Here is a 17,654-nt window from a genome sequence, read left to right on the forward strand (position 1 = left end):
CATCATCCAAATGTAACACTAAAAAAAAAAAAAAAAAGGGGGGGGGGGGGGTCTTCACCCTTACAAAGAGTAAAGGAGAAGAAACGAACAAGATCAGAGGGGGCGAGTTCAGAAAAAAAAAAGACACCCCTCACTTTGCCAAACAACAACAGGATATCATCTCATCAAATAAAAGAATAAACTCCTCATGAAGCGAACAGCGACTATCTTTTTCCTTTCTTCTTCTTCCAATAAAAGAAAAATAAAAGAAAAGGGGCAGAAAAAGAACCATCACGCACGTTCTCATATAAAAGACAAGTCATTCCTAGACCTCCCGACCGTTTCCTTCCCAGACCAAACCCAAATAGCGAGAGCAGTTATGAAAGTGGCAAAATTCTAAAACAAAAAGAAGGGCTAAAAAAGAAAATTCCATCTAGTAGTTTTTCTCTTTTGTTCCTCACCCTTCATCGCTATGCTCATCTTGCAAGGGGCTAGAACAAACACGGGGAAGCGTTACTGTCCCCTGTAACCCATCTTCTCAATATTGCTCAAGATGCCACTGTTCCTCGCGCCATTCGGCCTGGGCAAGCCTCCCACGCTGCCCTTCCCCCGCTCGTGTGGCTGCCGAAGCATCGTCCCTGGGGCCCGGAGTCCGGAGAGGCGGTTGGCGGAGTTGGCTTTCGGCGCCTTGGACGACACTGAGTCTGCCCGGCCGATGGTTGGTTGGCGCATCTGCGGCGGCGGCGACCGTATCTCTCGGGGAGGCGGTGATCGTAGCTCTCGGGGCGGTGGCGATCGCATCTCTCGTTGTGGTGCGGCCTGCGGTGGAGACGGTTGACGCGGCGGTGCTGGCGTCGGCGCCTGCTGGGCGGTCTGCATGGCCATCAGCTCCTCCGCCAGCTGCACCAGCTCTCCCTTCTCAACTCTCTCCTGCTGTAAATTGACGCGCAGATCGTCATTGTCCGATCGCACAGTCGAGACAACAGCCTCCAGTCGCTGAACATCCGCCTCGAGCTCCCTGATGGTCGCGTGGTCTCGCACCGACTGTTGCTTCAACTCCTCCATCTCAACAGCGCCAAACTTGGTCAGGGTAACATCACCACCAGACTGGAGCTTTTCATTCTCCTCGGTCAACCCTTGGATCTTGGCCTCCAGCTCCCGTACCTTCTTCTCCCATCGGCTTTCGTATGACTTCTTCAGCGCAGCAACCTTGGTTTCGTGTTTGCTCTTATACAGGGCGTGCAGCTCTCGCGCCACCCGCTCGACGGCAATCTCCACCTCACGGGTGTTGCTGGAAGGCTTTTCGGGCGATGCATTCTTCTCCATGTCTCTACCAGCACGCATGCCGGCCAGTTTACTCTCGGCCTCCTGATGCATCATCTCCGACATCTCTCTTCTCTTCTCGCTTTCGTCCAGCTGCTGCTCCAGCTCATCCTTTTCTCTCTGAGTCTCGATAATCTCCTCTCTCACAATCCGAAGCACGTTCTCCATCTCCTCCTTTAGGGAACGCTCCTCACGCATCTTCTCCATCGTTTCGCCAACTCTCTTCTCAGCATCCACGACGGCTGTCTTGAGAGAGTGCACCTCGGCCTCTTTGCCACTCAGCGAAGCCTTGAGCGAGGATATTTCAGATAAAAAGTTAGACTTCAGAGATTCCAGCTCTCGAGCTGTGATGGAAGGGACATTTCTGGGCGTGTCAAGATCGATGAGACTTGAGAGCTGGCGACTGGGCGTCGCCGTCGCCGGCAGGTTAGGCGTAGTGCGCGAAGGTGACAAGATATCGCGCCTGGAGGAAATAGAAGACCTGTGCGGGCGTCCAAGCCGCTCATTAAAATCCTCATCATCCATGGCATGGGCGCCTCTCTTGGCCGTCGGCGTCCGGCCAAGCTTTGCCAGCATCGCCATGTTGGGCACCGCCGAGAAGCTGCTGAAGGCGCTGACGTCCATGAAATCCTCATCGCCGGCGGTGGCGTCGCCGCGATGGTGTGTCTCGACGTCTTCCATGCCAATCGTAGAGTCTCCCGCCTGGCTGTGGTTCCCCTCCTCGTCTTCCTCCTGGATGCCTCTGCGCCGCCGGTCGTCGAAAATGGAAACAGGCCGCCTCAGGCCGTCGCTGTCCGAAACTACCTCGTCGATGCTGGGAGACTGCTCGTTTGCTACCCGCGTTATCGTGTTGCCGCCGATGTTGATCTTAACAGGAAACCGGCGATCGGGCGACACTTTGCGAGGGCTGCGCACACCTCCACTTGCCTTGAGCAGCGCACCGTCCAATGAGCTTCGCTGGCTCTCCACAATCCTGAGCGGCGACAGCTCTGTGCCTGACATAATACGGCTGTGGCGGGATTTGACTGGCGAGACGCTTTCCTGGCTAGATCGTGCATCATCGCTTCTTATCCGCGACTCGGGCCTGCTGCTGCTGGACATCTCTGTCTTGGGGGTGCTGGCCATCCCATCGTAGGCGTCTTCGTATTTCTCGCTGCCAGAGGTGGATGAGGTCGAATTCAGCATTGCGTCGGAGGCCGTCGATAGCGGCGACGACATCATACGAGAAGCAAAAAAGAAAAGAAAAAATATATGTTTATTTCTCTTCTCTTCTCTTTTCTTTTTTCGTCGCCAATGTTTCTCCTTTTTGTTTCCTGAGGTTGTTTGTGGTTGCGTTTCGTTTCGGTGGTGGAACTTGGTGTCACTGAGGTGGGTTCAGAGCACCTTGAACCGCTAAGCTTCTCCAGGCCCAGGGCACCACCTTGACTATTAATAAAAAAATGCAGAATAAGATGTTTATGCGGCATTGTTGACCCAGTAACTTTTGCGCGTTATGCCGCAATGGGGCTAGCCGTGCGCTGATTTTCACGTGAGGGGACATTGCAAGAGTTTCACAATCGCTATAATCCTGGCCACAGCAGGTCCTGAAAGCCCCTACAAGCCCTGAAAGCCACTGAGGCCCTTGAAAGGGGCACTGCGAGCACAAAGTGGCGCTAGGCTGTTTGTGGCGGCGTCCCGGCCTCGGCCCCGCCATAGCCGAATTTGCAACCTAGCCGTCCGTCATCAGCCATTGCGGCCATCTGATAACCATCGTGACGCCTTCAACCACATCCCACAATGTCAATGTCACCGTCTATCAGTGCAGCTATGCGCCCTGTGGCGGCGCCTCTGCGGTGCTTCATTGCCGCCTCATCTCCTATGAGAACGACGCTGCTTCAGCGATGCGCCATCAGCACAACGGCCCTCCGACGAAGCGACAATTCCACGCCAGGGGAGCTTCAAGTGGGAGAATTGCAAGGCGCAACATTCCGCGTTGAGCCTCTCCGAAGAGTCGGCGAAGACGATGCAACCAAGCGTGCAAGACTGTTATGTATGTCTGAACCCTTATCCACTGTCTCCGAATCCAGAGCCTAGTCCAGCTGACTCGATCCTCTAAAGACCAGTCTCGGAAGCGCGGAACCCTCGAATCGGATCTCCTCCTCTCTACCTTTGCTTCTCAGAATCTCCCGACAATGACAACCGAGGAATTGACCCAGTACGACCTCTTCCTCGACGAGAACGACTGGGACATCTACTACTGGGCCACCCAGAAAGAGCCCAACTCCTCCACCAACCCCTCCGTTACATCCAGCCCTGCCAGCGCCTCTTCAGGCTCCGAGTTCATGGAGAGGAAGCAGGATGAGCTACCCAAAAACCCTCCCAAGGGCGAGTGGGCGCAGACCGTGGGCAACTTCAAGCCTGCGTACAGGCCCGTGCCAAAACGGTGGAAGGATAGTCAGATCCTAGAGAAGCTGAGGGCGCACGTTAGAAGTAAGAGCGTAAATGGAGGCGAGGGCAAAGGCATGGCGTTTATGCCGCCGCTGGAGTCTTGATAGAGGAGCTACAATAAAATAAAAATAAAAATGTAAAGGAAGAAAAAAGAGTCAGGGACAGTCAGTATAAAAAGGTTAAAGAGAGGGTGGGAAGATGTAACAGTAATCTCTGCTTCAATGCTTACAAATATCTTACGATAGCCTCACTCGGAATTGCATGTATTAATTACTAGGCCTCACTTCCTCAACTACTCGACCTTTTCTCACCATACATACAAACACCGTACAAGAAGAGAGAGCTACTAAAGGGTTTTTCATTCACACATACAGACACTAATTTTACCTGTGCAAAAAAACTCTCGATGCTCTATTTTTTAAATTTCCGACGTATACTCAATAGCTTTTATTTGTCGTTTTTCATAAATTCGTTACCTAATAACGCAACCCATCCAATGCACCGTCTGTAGTGCTTTTTAAGGCTAATAACCAGAGAAGAGAAAAAAAAAGCAAGGGTAGGTCATAAGGTCATTATCAGGACTTGCCCCGACGTCTTCTCTCATTTCCAAAAGCAAAACCCGCACGTCTTTCGCAAATAAACAATCCTCAAAGCTAAAAAAGCAGCAAGAGAAGAAGGAAAGGAAAACAAAACAAAAAAAGGACAAGTAGGCCAACAAAAGCAAAAGAAAATCAAAGACAAAAGCTGAGGCTAAAATATCATGGGGGCAAAACCGCCCATGATTGACTGTATCTCGCCTGAAGATCATTACAGGTAAATCCTCTAAATTTCTCCGTCCGCGCGCACTCCGCCTTAAGAGTCACGCGGGGGACAATGAGAGAGAACGAGTAAGCCGACAACCGCGTGCCGCCTTCTTTTTGTGCAATTAAATTCCTCCATGCATAAAAAAGAGCCGTCACTCATCAGCCATGTACATCCGTGACAGGGGCATCGTAGATAACATAGAATCGATGGCTAGTCGTGAATTCATCATCGCGTCTTTGGCATGGTGTGAAAGCCCATGAATCGTCTGCGGGTGCAAAGAAACATAAAAAAAAAAAAAAAAAAAGTACACGGCAAGGAATGTCGTTACACCCCCATTGGAGGAAAGAAAAATGGCCAAGAAAAAAAGGTGCCACAAATCGCTGCAAAGTAAGAACAAGATTATTTCATGACGCCGCCGCTGTTCCCCCCCCCCACCGTGGTTGACCTTAAGATGCTGCAATACCTCGACAACATGGAACTCAGTGAAACATGAAACTCGTCAAGGCAAAAAGTTCAGATTACGTAGTTTGGTTCTATCGCCGGCGGGGAGCTGCGATAGCCGAAGCAGGTCGGCTCATAGCGTCGTACGTAGGTGCGGATACTGTTGTCTCCAGCATAGTCTTTCGTCGCTTAAGGTCCATTCCCATCTCGTCGCTTGCAGGCCGCACGATGTCATCATCGTCGTCCCGTCCCCTCTTCATGCCTTGACCCGAGCCATTCATTACCGGGGGCTGGGCAGCATAGCCGTTTGACATGGAGCTGGGCATGTCGGTGGGCTGTGCATATACATCGTTGCCTGGGGCACCGTTCGTTGTTGCCCGGTCACTTGACATCACATTGTACAAGTTGCTGGTTGACTGTTGAACCCGCTGCGGGGAGTTGTAACCAGTGTGATGCTGGTAGTAGGGTTGGGGGGGCGCCGCGGTTCTAGGCGTCGCTCGCCCTGAAGCAGGTGGATGGCTCTGAGAGTTAGCCATATCAGACGGCATGTTTGCATCGTTGCTCATAGATGCTACGCCGGCTCCATTGCTATAGTTGTACGGAGCACGGGCATGATCATATGAAGCACTATCGTGGGTATACTCAGCCTCATGCTCACCCTCTTCTTCAGGGTGATTTTGGCTTTGCTGCTCATTGGCGCCCTTGTTGTCAGGCTGCTCGTTAGAGAGGGCCGCAGGTGGCCGGCTTGCAGGGGGGCCCATCTCGCTCTTTGCATATGAGCCAGGCTGGCTGTACAGGCGGTCAGGAGGCGGGTTCGCCGAGTTCTGGTAAGGCGAGTGCTGGGCCGACGGCGCGTTGTACATCTGACGCTGGCTGTCATATCCTTGAGCGGCAGAGGGGTAAGACTGCATGCTCTGGATGGAGCCTGGAGGAGTTGCAGCAGGAGTATTGGGCATAGAGCGTGCGCTGTTAAGGCCGCCGTCCATTGTCATGGAATTGGCACCTTGTGATCCGTTCATGCCCTGGCTCGACCAGTTGAAGCCTTCTGAAGTGGCCATGCTTCCCATCACGCTAGACGCACTAGTAGGTGGCGTAGGGAAGGTTACTGCTCGATCAAGAGGAGGCCTGCTGGTGGCTGTCTGTGAAGGCAGTGACTGCTGAGGTCCGGGCAGAGCCAGTGGGTGGTGTTGTCCGATTGATGGCAGGCCAGGAGGAGGCGGGTTTCGCATGGGAACGCTCTCGCGTCTTTGTCGGTCAGCGGCGGTCATGACTTGGCTGGTCCTTGCGGGGTTGGCGCTAGGATGATACAGCAGAGCGCCAATGTTGTGAACAAAGAGCGGATACAGCATTTCCGTAATCTTCTCCTTGTTCGCAAAGTCCAATGCTCGCTCATACGGAATCCTGTATTGATGTTAGTTGGAGGCCAACTCATTTTCCTTTCTCCAATGAGAAGGGGAAATTAAACATACCAAACGCCCTTCAAGTGCATGGGACCGATCTTGACAACATGGCGAACCTTTTCGCTCTTCAAGATGCCATCTCGACGGCCACGGGTCATTCCAGCGACATTGAGTAGCTTTGTTCCATTGATCATGTGGTTATCTGCACCAAATCAGATTAGCAACCTTATCTTATATTAGAAAGCAGGTTATACATGTTGAGGGTTGCAATACCTTCTCGCCTAGCAACACAGATGCCTCGAGCCTCAACTTGGAAACAAAGGCTACCCTCGTCCTCCCACAGTGTAGCAGTGACACGAGGCTTCATGCCTGGGGGAGGCTGCTGTCCTGTAGTGTCGAAACCGACGTACTGAGCTTGACCAGCCACGCCGGGAATAGAAGGCAGAACAGTTGATTGGTTGCCCATGGGATTCGATACTGATGGAGGTGCAGCTGTAGGGGATGTCATGCCATTGTAGCCATACTGGTTGTAGGGAGCCTGGTTGGAGTAAGGTGAAGGCCCAGGAGGAAGCAACTGAGGCTGGTGTGAATAGTGCGTCAGACCAGAAGTAACGGTCTGAGGAGGGGGCGGCTGCCCAGCTGACATGTGTCCTGCGTAGTACATGTCGGCAGTCTGGTTCATCGCGTCGTAACTGACGATGGTAGTGGCCGGCCCCGTGATGGCTTGGGCAGGCAGCGTTGGAGACGGAGTCTTGGGGCCGTTTGACGATGAAACAGAGGTATACGACGACAGAGACCCAGTATGAGAGCCAATTGATGAGGCAATGGAACCAACTCGCGGTGAAGAGGTGTTTGAAGAATCTGCCTGGTATGGCAGCGGCGGAAGGGACGGCAATCTATCGCTGCTCATAAACGATGAGCGGGAAGCAGCGTGAAAGCCCAAGTACGGGAGGTCAGAAGGCCCTCGGGTCTGCACTTGGCTGTGTGGCAAATCCAGCTTTCCGGTGTTTTCCTTATTTGTAAGAGTCGGGGATGAGACAGACAAGAGCAGAGCCTCGTCTGGAAAGGTAGAAAGAAGGGGGGGAAACGATGGAATTCGACGCTAACCACTCAACGAAGAACGCTCGCAATGAAAGAGTCCAAAGTCAATCGGAAAGACACGGCAATTGGGGAGACGAAGGAGGTCCAAGGTTGCCCAACAGGCTCGACAAATCTAGCGGTGATCAAACGCTTGAGAAAACGACGAGAACGACGAGGCGAAACTTTTGTCTTCTTTGCGAAACAGTAAGAGATACTCGTAATAGAAGCGTTTTTAGTCGTAACAAGGCATCAAAATCAGTCGTTTCGTCTCAATCGTAACATCCGAGATGGGTTCCCTGCAGCAAGACTTCCAAAGCGCAGCTGAGGCAGTATGAAAAAGTCGGTGATGAGGGCGGTGCAACAAACGCCGCAAGTAGCAACGAATGAGGACTGTGTCGAAGTGAGAGGGAGAATGTCGGTTTTGAGAGGTGGAGGGAAGCTTTAAGACGGACCACAGCTGCGTGCAAACAACTGCAGGCGTTTGTTCGCTTCCTTGTCAAAGTCACCCACTACTGCAATGCAGAGCGATTAGCTGCGTTGAATGCTGGAGAAGAGAGAAGAAGAGGTGGAACGATGCTGGGGCATGAAAAGAAAGAAAAAAAAATGAAAAAGGACAAGAAGAAGAAAAGATGGAAAAGAGAAAGGCGGCCGAGGAGGGTTGTGCGGATGAGCGAGAGAAAAGAGAGAGAGGTGTAGAGGCTGGCCAGCTTAGCTTATCCGGCAATGTCTCTTTTTTTTTTCTCTTCTCAGTCGGCTGATGACGGTGGGGAACAGGACGCCGCCAACTGGGCAAGGCACAAGCGACAAAGACTCAATTAATGCTCGACTTACCTTCGTCCTCGCCTCTCAGTCTCGGAAGCTGAACCACAAGGGAAGAAGACAAGAAAAATTGAGGTGGTCGGTGGAGTCGTGAGGACAAGAGGAAGAGAATCGAAGAGACCGTCGCCAGGCCAGGCTGGGGACGGTTTTGTTTTTGGCGGTTGAGGGGAGGCAGACCAACGGGGCCTGGGCAGGCCAGGGAATAGCGGTAGAGTCAAGGTTCGGGTGGGGAACTGAGGCCGCTGCCAGTTGGTTACAGTGGGCAGTGGGCGCGAGGTGACGGTACTTTCCAGCGCTGGGACAGTGCGCAGACAGTGGCGGCGGCGCCCCAGGTACAGTACGGCCAGGCGGTACGAGCGACCAGGCGCTGGGCCCCTTGGGCGCGTATACAGGTGCGATTGAGGTAGCTAGGGGGTCTGCGCAAGCCAAGCAGCCCTTCGCGGTTAGGCCAGACTGTGGATTGGTAGGCCTGGAGTGGGTTTGGAGCAGGTCGTCGAGCCAAGCAAGGTACACAGTCGGGTGCGATTGGCGTCCCCATCGCCGTACCGACGCCGTTCTGTTCCACTGGCCCCCGGGCCTTGGCCAGGGCACTTGCCGCTGGAGGAGCGCTGTACAAGCAGCCTGTGGCGCTGAGGCAAAGCGCTATGCCTTCCATCAACTGGTTCTTGGAGCAGCCAGAAGAGAAGGGGGAGGAAAAGTGCAGTATACAGTACGGCCATCCAGCGCTTGGCCCGGTCTAGCCGCTGTCTTTTTCTCTGGCACCACTCAGCTCTGGGCGTCCCCCCCTCTCGCGCGCCTCCTCACCGACCTCTCTTTTCCCTCTCGCCGTCCTCCCTCTTCGCCCTCTGTCCCGTCAGCGGCCTGCTGGCTAGGGGCGATATCTTGCCATCCTTCGCCTGTGGAGGCCCAAACGCTGCAGCAATCGACGAACCTTCTTCCTGCCAGCATCTGCAAGTCTCTCCCGCCACGGCGCCAGCTCCACAGTTGGGCGCGCACTGCTAGCAAGCTTGCAGGAGCTGTCTCCCGAGTGAGTCCCGCAGCAAAAAAGAGCACGGTACTTGGTGCTCGCACTCGTACCTGTACGTGCAGACCTGCGATTTGGGGTGGAGCTGGGCGTCCAACGCAGGGCCTGGGTCTCGACAAGGGTCGGAGGGGTGTGCCAGCGCGGCGTGGGTGGATCAGCGTAGCACCAGGATTCGACGATGGGGTCAAGGTGAGGTGGTGATGGACGATGGTCGTTAGCAGCAAGAGTTGCGGCCCACCCATACATGTCGACAGGGGACGGGCGGACAACGGGCAGACGGGGCTTCCGGCCACCAAATCCCAGAGTGCTGACGGCGCTTGCTTGGCCGGCGCTGCCCTTCTCTGCCGTCTACAGAGCTTTGCTTTGCTGTGCCCTTTTTGACTCTCGTCCACCGCTCTCTCGCGCTCCCTCCGTGTGTCTCTGGCCGCCGGTGCGCGTTGTCTCTATTCCCTGCTACGCATTGGGCGTGGCCTGACATCCTTGGACCATGGACCGCTTCTTACTCCGGAGACCAGGCTCGAGTCTATACTTGCACCTGTATGCCCGGACATGGAGCCTGTGCTATCGGCCTGAGAGCTCTCTCACTCTTGCTGCGGATACGGAGCACGGTGCTACATGAGACTAGGGTTGATACGATTAGACAATCGCATCAGAGATCTTGCCTAGATAAGACGATTCTGGGTTGGGGGGCCGGCCAATGGAGAATGCGCTAGCCATCTTGCGATGACTTAGCGAGAGCGCAGGCTAATGCTACCGTGCTCCGTACTGCTACTCTCTCTACGGAGTATGATGTATAATTCAAGCTGCTCGGAGGGAGGCACAAGCGCGCCTCTCTCTCTTGGGAAGCTTGAGAGGAGGGGGCTTAATATCCATGAGCTTCCCGTCCCTGCCTTGGCATCATGTCCTAGCGGGATTGCTACGAGCAACATGATCTCGCCAAAGAGCCTTTAGCGTCTTGATGCTCCCCTTGGCCCTTGGGATTTACAAGCACGAGCAGTGCGCCGTATGTCGGCACCGAAGATCCATGGCAAAAATTGGCCACCAGTGTGCGATACCGACACCAGCTCAGGCCATTGGCTCTTTTGCTTGCCTGCCCATGCTAGTCTAGTAGTGGCTTAGTCGTCGGCCGACAAAGCACTCTCAACTGGTCCGACTGCTTTTGCCAGTGGCTGGGCTACCGTCAGCAAACCCATTACTTTGCCCTGCTCAGGCGTTGCCGAGACAAGTCCATTATAGGCACTCTTTCTTCTTCCGTCACGATACTACAACTCCGGTGCTCTTCTCCGCCTTGGACCTCGCAACATTGGCAGAATCCAGGCAGTCCGGCTGTATTGCACAAGCGCATACCATGCCATGTAGGCCTATACTAGCCGTGCTATCAGCAAGCTTGGAGGGAGTCAAAATCCAGCTTTATCCTGAGCTACAAGTATAGCCGGCTACGGACCTGTTCGCAAGAGCGCCCTCTTTTTAACCTTGTGGTGGCGCAGATACCAATCTAAGGGCCATTCTCCGCTGATCAGCACAATGTTTATGCTATGACTGGCGGACAGGCCAAATTGATGCTTCAGGTCGTGCTTGTAGATGGCTGCTTTGTATGCTCAGCAGCTGCGTCGATATGCCGCAAAACTCTGTTCAAGCACTAAATCGAATAGCTCTGCGTTAATAACGGTGCTAGAGCACAAACACGTGCGTAATACCCAAGTTCTGGTAGCGTTTCCATACATTGTTCCTCGGCCGGTTCCTGAAAGTATGAAGCTTGAGTTATCCGCTAACTCTGGCTAGCATACTGACTAATACTAGCCCGCTCTCAGCCTTCGTATTCCAACTCTGCCGTTGCAATTATTCACGCGGTCGCTTGCACATGCGCTATCAACTCGGGTGCACGGAACGCTTTCCTAGAAATGATAGCACATGAGTCGAAGGGAGCGAAACGGGTAGAGATGACAGAGCTAATTAGCATGGGCAAAGTCAAAAAGAAGTTGAGGGAAAATTCAAGCGTTGCTAGTGTCGCGGGCTGAAGCAACTACGGCTCGGGTTGCTAGCCCGGCGCACAGCCTCTGCAGGTACTCGTACTTTGCGGAGTGCGTTAGGGAGCGAGCTGCGCCTAGGATGCAGCGCCAGGTAAATCGTCCAGTGAGTTGCGCCGTACACGCAACGAGGGACGATCTGTTGAGCCTGACAGGGACGTGGCGCTGTCAATTGCGAGGCACCGGAATGCGCCGTTGCGGCTTGAACTTACTAAAGGCAGTGCCTGTAGATGCCGCGTCCTGCTTGCTGCTGCGTGCCGCCCCAAAGGTTGAGGACCTTGGCGGTGCCTCGGACGGAGAACCTCTAATTACGGTAACCTCTTCCACATCGTAGGTAGCCTATGTGCTATCTTGCCTGGGTCCTTGGCCACCCCGCCTTCCGATCGACGGTTTGCAGCGATCCAAGGCAGGCAGAGCCGGCGCAGTATACGACCCTGGGCAAGCTCGCCCATTCTTGAGATGGCAGAGGCCGATTCTCTTCTTCATCTCGCCATCCACTCCGATGCTCCATCGCCAAAAGTGCCGCGAGCATCCAGGGTAGGCCGCGTCTCGACCGAAACCCGCCGAAAATAGAAGCGGAGCTGCGACGCGAGATACCTACCTAGTACTACCGGCCACAGGCACAATCGCCTTTGTCTCCACGGACTTTTGGCGACCGCATGGGATTTGCAAAAGGTGGTCGATTAAGGCGATCTGGCATGGCGCCGACATGCACCCAGAGCCGCGACGCACGATGCACGCACGCACGCACGATGGGGAACGACGCACATTCGCATCAGGAACAGAGTTCCACGATGCATCCTTTCTGCATCGGCCAAGGCGCGCATGGCAAAGCTTCCAGGATCATGCATATCGGGGCAGGCACTCCTCCATGGGCTCGCCGCGAGCCCGAACCCGCCTCTGCAAGGCCGCTTTCGCGCCTGCGGCTCGATATAGCACTTGCAAGCCCTTGAGCTTGTTGACCGGGCCATGATCCAAGGCGCTCTGGTAGCATAGGCTCTGGGCCCCTCGGCTCCGGCTAGCTAGCCCGCAGCCATTGCGAAGTAGCATTTGCTGCAAATTTTGCCTTCGACGGGCGACAATAGGCCCTCTACTAATCCCAGGCTTATACTATGTAGGTCGCGCGCCATGTGTGGTGAGACATTCGCCCATACGGATTTAGTTTGCAGCCAAGAGCATTGGCCTCGCTCTAGCTATATCAATGCTAATGACACCGAAAGAAAGTCTCTCATTAGCTCCCGCACATGCCTATGCAGCGCTTGCCGAGACTCGTCTGCGCACCTGCGAATAACCAAAAGCAAAACAGGAAAAAACGGGAAACAAGATTGCCAACCCCAACGTCACATGCAATTGTTGATCTACGCCTTCGCCTGGGCCTAGCGTTTCCTTGGCTACAGATGGACCGAACGCTATCTGCATCATTTCCTGATACGCCTACGATGATCATGGGCCCAGAGCCAGCTTTAGCAGCCACCATCCTTTCATCATAAACTTAAGCCAACCAGCCTCTTATCCATCGGAGAAATTTGGTCAATTGCGGCCCCTATTGCTATTAGAGGGCTCGGCTGGCATCGCTCACTTCACCCGAGTGTCTCTCCATGGGAAAAATAGATTCTATGGCTAGATTTTGCGCCTTGTTGGTTGTACAAGAGAACTGCCAGGACCATAATGCTTATAAACATCCTATCTATGGTTTATACAGCCTTCCGTACGAGTAGTACGTGCATACAGCCTGGCGACCCCACAGCTGGAAGATAAACCAACCAGGCGGGCGTTTTGAGATCACCCAGGACCTGGCATGTGTGGAGAGGCGCAAGTGTAAGCGCAAGTGCGATTGCAAGGTCTTCCCTGCCAACCGTTGCGATCCCGGAGAAGTTCATTCCGCATTGCATGCTGCCGCGGAACACGGCTGTATGTAGGAGGCGGCTATTCGCTCCTCTTGCGCGTCGGTTCTCGCTCGTACCTAGCAACAGCTGCATCAAGCATTTCCCCATGCTTGAAGCTCTACTCATGTTTCCACAGGCCTTGATAGTGTATGGCGAGCGAGGATCTGATATCCGCGACATGCCAGCTTTGGGGTTGTGGTGCCACTGCAGAAAGGAGTGGGGTGCTGCCGACCGAATGCAAGATTCCGCCGGGGACTAAAGCGCCGCTCATCTTGCCTGATGCACGCTTACCACGGCGTGTGCAAGAGTCTGTACTTGCATAACCATAACATGCATGCCCTTTGACACGGCTTTGCCTACCAAGAGTGTCTTGCACATATCTTGCATGAATACGTTATGCACACTCGGTAGACAAAGCCTCTTGACAATGTTTGCCACCGACGATGCTGAGGAATTCTTCACGGCTGGAGTCACTAGCACGATATGCCCGCAACAAAGGCGTTCGCTAAGCTGTGTATCGATGCTCAGGCTTCATACTCTATACTAACCTCTACGAGGGATCGATTACCCACGCCATCTCTTGACTCATGGACCATGTCCCGACATCCGCTCCCGTATTAGCATGTAAAAATGGGGGGGATATTTTTTTTTTTTTTTTTTTTGGTCTTCGCGTGTGGTACAATGCGTACAAGGCGGCATCATCTTAATTATCTTTATTTGTGGCTTATGCCGCTATGTATTGATGGAGGCATCTGTTTAGAACATGTGAGTGCTCTGCCTCTCTTCTTCTGCTCATTTAGGTGCCTGCTTAGAGCCGCTAAATGGTAGCAAAAGTCCATCTCAACACAGCTGCAATCTCTCGATATTACAAAGTACCATGGCTAAAATACGTGGGAAGATATGCTCCTCGCACTGTAGCCAGGTCACTTGCCCCGTACCGGTACTTCTTACCAGCCATCCATTATCAAGGCATGGCCTGAGCTTAGGGGAAGTGAAAAAGAAGGGAGTGGAGGATGAGGGGGAGGGGGGGGTATGGATTGGCAAGCTCCTCTCTCTCGCCTTCTATCTTGACCTGCTCTTTTTTTTTTTTTGTGGTTTTCTCCCTCGGCATATGGATTACAAGAAAGAAAACTCGGTCTACAACAACACAGATGGCTAGTATGAGAATGGACGGGACCCAGCTCAGACAGCGTTTGAAATCCTCCCTAATTGAGTATTTACATCGTGGGCGGTCGTATCTCGCCGGGAAAACCTTGCAGGGGCGGGGAACAAGAGACTCAGCCAACTGGAGTGGTTGTGGTGTCTTGCATCTGGGGAGACTTGACAGCTGGCCGTTCCCCACTGGCTGTATCATCTCGCCAGCACGTTTCAACAAAGGACACATGGCCAGCCACACGACCAACTCGCTCCGGGAGTTAGTATATTTTTGGCTATGATCTTGATATTTTTTGTCTTACTTCGGAACAACTATCACGCAGCACACGAGAGGCGAATAAGATGGATGGTTGTTTCTCTTGAGCATGTACCGAAATAAAACGGCCTTTTCCGGCGGTCGGAAGTAGTGAATTGTACGAATTCAATGGAGCGGACTGCTATAATACAAGTGCGGTAAGTAAAAGTATACTGTTTCTTGTACTTCGTATGTTATGATCACCATTAGTGCCTAACTGGGGCAGGGAGTTGCCACTCGGCGGGACAGTTTTGTATAAGCAAACAGAACACAGGCTTTGGCAGACCCCCCCTCGACGAAGTACACACTGCTCGAGAACTAGCGATAGCACGGATACGGTCCCAATTATCACTTATGTACTTCGTACAGGAGCCGCAAATGAATTGTGAATGCTCGGCTAGCAATGTTTTGCTAATGTCATTAATGACAGCGGTTGCTGCTGCTTCCTTCTCGGCTCTCGTCCCAGCGAGCCAAGGGGTGGGCACGCTGCACATTGTGCACGCGGCCTGAGACTCATTATGCATGACATGCTGCAGTATGAAGCATGAGTTGATCTGGCATACGGCTATACAGATAATCCTGGCCGAAGAATTTCATTCCCCAGCCTTGCTTCGTTGCGGGCTGCTGGCCAAAGTCTCGAAACGGGGGCCATCGTCTGCTTTTGACTTCTGATTAGAAGGTGCAATCCTCTCCCAGGAATTACCCAAGGTGCTAGGGTCAAACTCAACGGGTTAATTGACGCGTGGTGGCACTTAAAGATTACTACTCCGTAGAGTAGGCATGAAGCCCCATTGTGTACTTTGTTATATAACTCACAGTAAAGAGCGAAGCACACTGGGATAGTTGTGGAAGGGTTCTGGACCAGCAAATACCATCAGTCCCCCCCCCCCCCCCCCCCCCCCCCTCTTCCGTCTAGAATTCAGGTCAGCTCCTTTTAGAAGACCTCCGGCAATGGCGTTTTCGTGATCCAAGCGTTGAAGCCATTGTATTGGAAGCTCTCGCACAGATACGAGTGAAAATTGCCCTCAACAGAGTAGCATTCTGAGCACCTGTGGCACCAAACCTACATACCACACGGGCAGGTCGTACTTTGCATAACAATTCAATGACTTGAGGCCCCAAGGCGTCGACAATTCGTTTTACTAACATACAAGCTCCGGCAAAAAATCAACGCCTGCGTCGCGACTCAAGCCCCGAAAGTCACGTTTCTGTGCCGCCGGTTTTTGGTCTCCCCAATCAGATCATCATGGCTCTCTTTTTTATATAAAGGATGAGTGAATGAGCGTTTCACTAGCTCGCCCGAACAATTTCAGAAGTGTGTAGAGATACCCTTGTTGAAATCCTGCCATAGGTTGAAGACGGATGGTCCTTCATTTCTCCCTTCACAGACTCGAGCTCGAGGTTGAGATGGCGGCAGAGTCCCTGCAGCCTTGCTCCTAGCTTGAAGCTTTGTTTAGCATGATACAACCCAGACCAGAAGAAGAGGGGGAGGGGTGGCCATGCTAGCTTGCAAGCACTTGCATGATGCACAGCGGCTATGTATGTCTAACATTTAACCAATCAATATGCTTCGCGTGGAGACTCCAAGTGGACAAGGGTGCCCTCCTGAGCAGTTTCAAGACCACCAGCCACTTCCAGCCCTCCGTTTTTTTCAATAAAAGAAAGAGAAAAAGAAAAAGAAAAAAACGCCATGGAGTACAAAACACGTATCAAGCACGACTAGTGACAGCACCCAGAGACAGATATAGCATCGGTAGGGTGTCTTCGCTTTCTATGATCTGCTACTATGTATATCAAGTTGGCCAAAATGATACAAGCAACTTGTCCTTGGGCATACTGGGATGGCCTCTACCCGACATGACGCACGGCTGAACTTGCTCTCCACCGTGTGTGTGTCGGTGTCAATTTCGGTGGAGGTTGTCGCTCTCGTATGGTAGATCCTACATTAGGCTTCCCGTCTCTTTTGGCGTCCGGATGCGAGCAAGTACTTCCGTCAGCCAGCAGGAGAGAAGGGTACCAACTCCGGAGCAGCTGGGCGTCGCTCCCCGTAATGCACGTTTTTGCGGGATGGTTACCTACTCATGCTGAGCGTTGCTGGGTTTCAGCTCACCCTCGACTTGGCCTGGCTGAAGCGTGAACTCTAAGTACGGGATATACTAGGCCCTCACTGCTGGCTCCCACCTCTGCTGAAGCTTCATACAGTGCAGAATTCAAGCCTTGATCCTTGTCGAATCGGTGATGACATGGAGACCTCTGATTTCTCTCAGCTGTGTAGCATCGGCACGCAGGTTCCTGCTGATGGCAGTCTCGCCATTTCCGGAATCCGCCCTCTATCCTCATATGGCTAAGGGCACGAGTAGGTATTCCTGCAACAGCTTCCGGTCCGGCTAGAATGGGAAAGATGTTTTCTCTTCTTTTTCAGCTTCTCAGCACGACAACCCACTCGTCCAAAGACGATTGGCTATCGGCTGGGTCGATTGAACCGGTGGCTACGGCCAACTCCATGGGGGATTTTTTTCGCTCTCGTCTCTTTTCGGTTTCCTGATTTTGCTCCCAGGGCTTACTGGAGACGAGATGAGTCTTTGGCATCATGCGGTGGTTTTTTTTTAGCGACTCCAGTGGCCAGGGCGGCGAGGGTCCTCAATATCAGCCAGACCAATGAGAGCACACCACGTCTCTGCCATACCACACCAGATCCCGCGCAGGGCCACCGTCCGCCGCCGCCGCCGGCGCTGTTGTGTGGCTTCCCACCCTAGCACCAGCCAAGCACGTCAACTCCTCCGCAGGGCTGGACCTCCTGTGGGAGCATTCGGACTAGAGAAGGGCGGTTTTGTCGAGCCAGCACATCCAGCGTCTGTTGGAGCTTCAAGGATGGGCTATCCAATTACTCAATGGATGTTCATAAGCGAAGCCATAGAGGAGCCCTGCAGCACGGGACTAGTGATTGCCTAGGAATTGGGCTCTTGCTCTCCGATCTTCGTGCTCCTCACACTG

At 53.2% G+C, this 17,654-nt stretch overlaps 5 protein-coding genes across 5 annotated transcripts; 3 read left to right on the top strand and 2 right to left on the bottom strand.

Moving 5' to 3' along the window:
* Positions 1–38: 38 nt before the first annotated feature.
* Positions 39–2,689, bottom strand: TrAFT101_006869 (uncharacterized protein). The gene has a single exon (XM_024908536.2). The coding sequence runs from the start codon at positions 2,521–2,523 to the stop codon at positions 493–495; it is 2,031 nt and encodes a 676-aa protein (XP_024758516.2). The 5' UTR covers positions 2,524–2,689; the 3' UTR covers positions 39–492.
* A 291-nt stretch (positions 2,690–2,980) lies between these two features.
* TrAFT101_006870 (uncharacterized protein) lies at positions 2,981–4,056 on the top strand. Its single transcript, XM_024900626.2, has 2 exons — positions 2,981–3,331; positions 3,400–4,056. The coding sequence occupies exons 1-2, from the start codon at positions 3,079–3,081 to the stop codon at positions 3,831–3,833; spliced, it is 687 nt and encodes a 228-aa protein (XP_024758517.2). The 5' UTR covers positions 2,981–3,078; the 3' UTR covers positions 3,834–4,056.
* A 77-nt stretch (positions 4,057–4,133) lies between these two features.
* Positions 4,134–8,390, bottom strand: TrAFT101_006871 (uncharacterized protein). The gene is made up of 4 exons (XM_024900734.2): positions 8,286–8,390; positions 6,648–7,963; positions 6,444–6,576; positions 4,134–6,375 (listed from the first exon to the last, which is right to left on the bottom strand). Exons 2-4 carry the CDS (start codon positions 7,282–7,284, stop codon positions 5,067–5,069), a joined length of 2,079 nt encoding a protein of 692 aa, XP_024758518.2. The 5' UTR covers positions 7,285–7,963; positions 8,286–8,390; the 3' UTR covers positions 4,134–5,066.
* On the top strand, positions 7,504–8,367 carry TrAFT101_006872 (uncharacterized protein; the record flags this gene model as incomplete). The annotated part of the gene is made up of 2 exons (XM_066127898.1): positions 7,504–7,658; positions 8,229–8,367. The coding sequence occupies 2 exons, from the start codon at positions 7,504–7,506 to the stop codon at positions 8,365–8,367; spliced, it is 294 nt and encodes a 97-aa protein (XP_065984011.1).
* An 8,351-nt stretch (positions 8,391–16,741) lies between the features above and the next one.
* Positions 16,742–17,008, top strand: TrAFT101_006873 (uncharacterized protein; the record flags this gene model as incomplete). Its single annotated transcript, XM_066127899.1, has 2 exons — positions 16,742–16,793; positions 16,863–17,008. 2 exons carry the CDS (start codon positions 16,742–16,744, stop codon positions 17,006–17,008), a joined length of 198 nt encoding a protein of 65 aa, XP_065984012.1.
* Positions 17,009–17,654: the final 646 nt, after the last annotated feature.

This window comes from Trichoderma asperellum, chromosome 4 (genome assembly GCF_020647865.1).
Source record: "Trichoderma asperellum chromosome 4, complete sequence".
In the NCBI taxonomy this organism is placed as follows: Eukaryota; Fungi; Ascomycota; class Sordariomycetes; order Hypocreales; family Hypocreaceae; genus Trichoderma; species Trichoderma asperellum.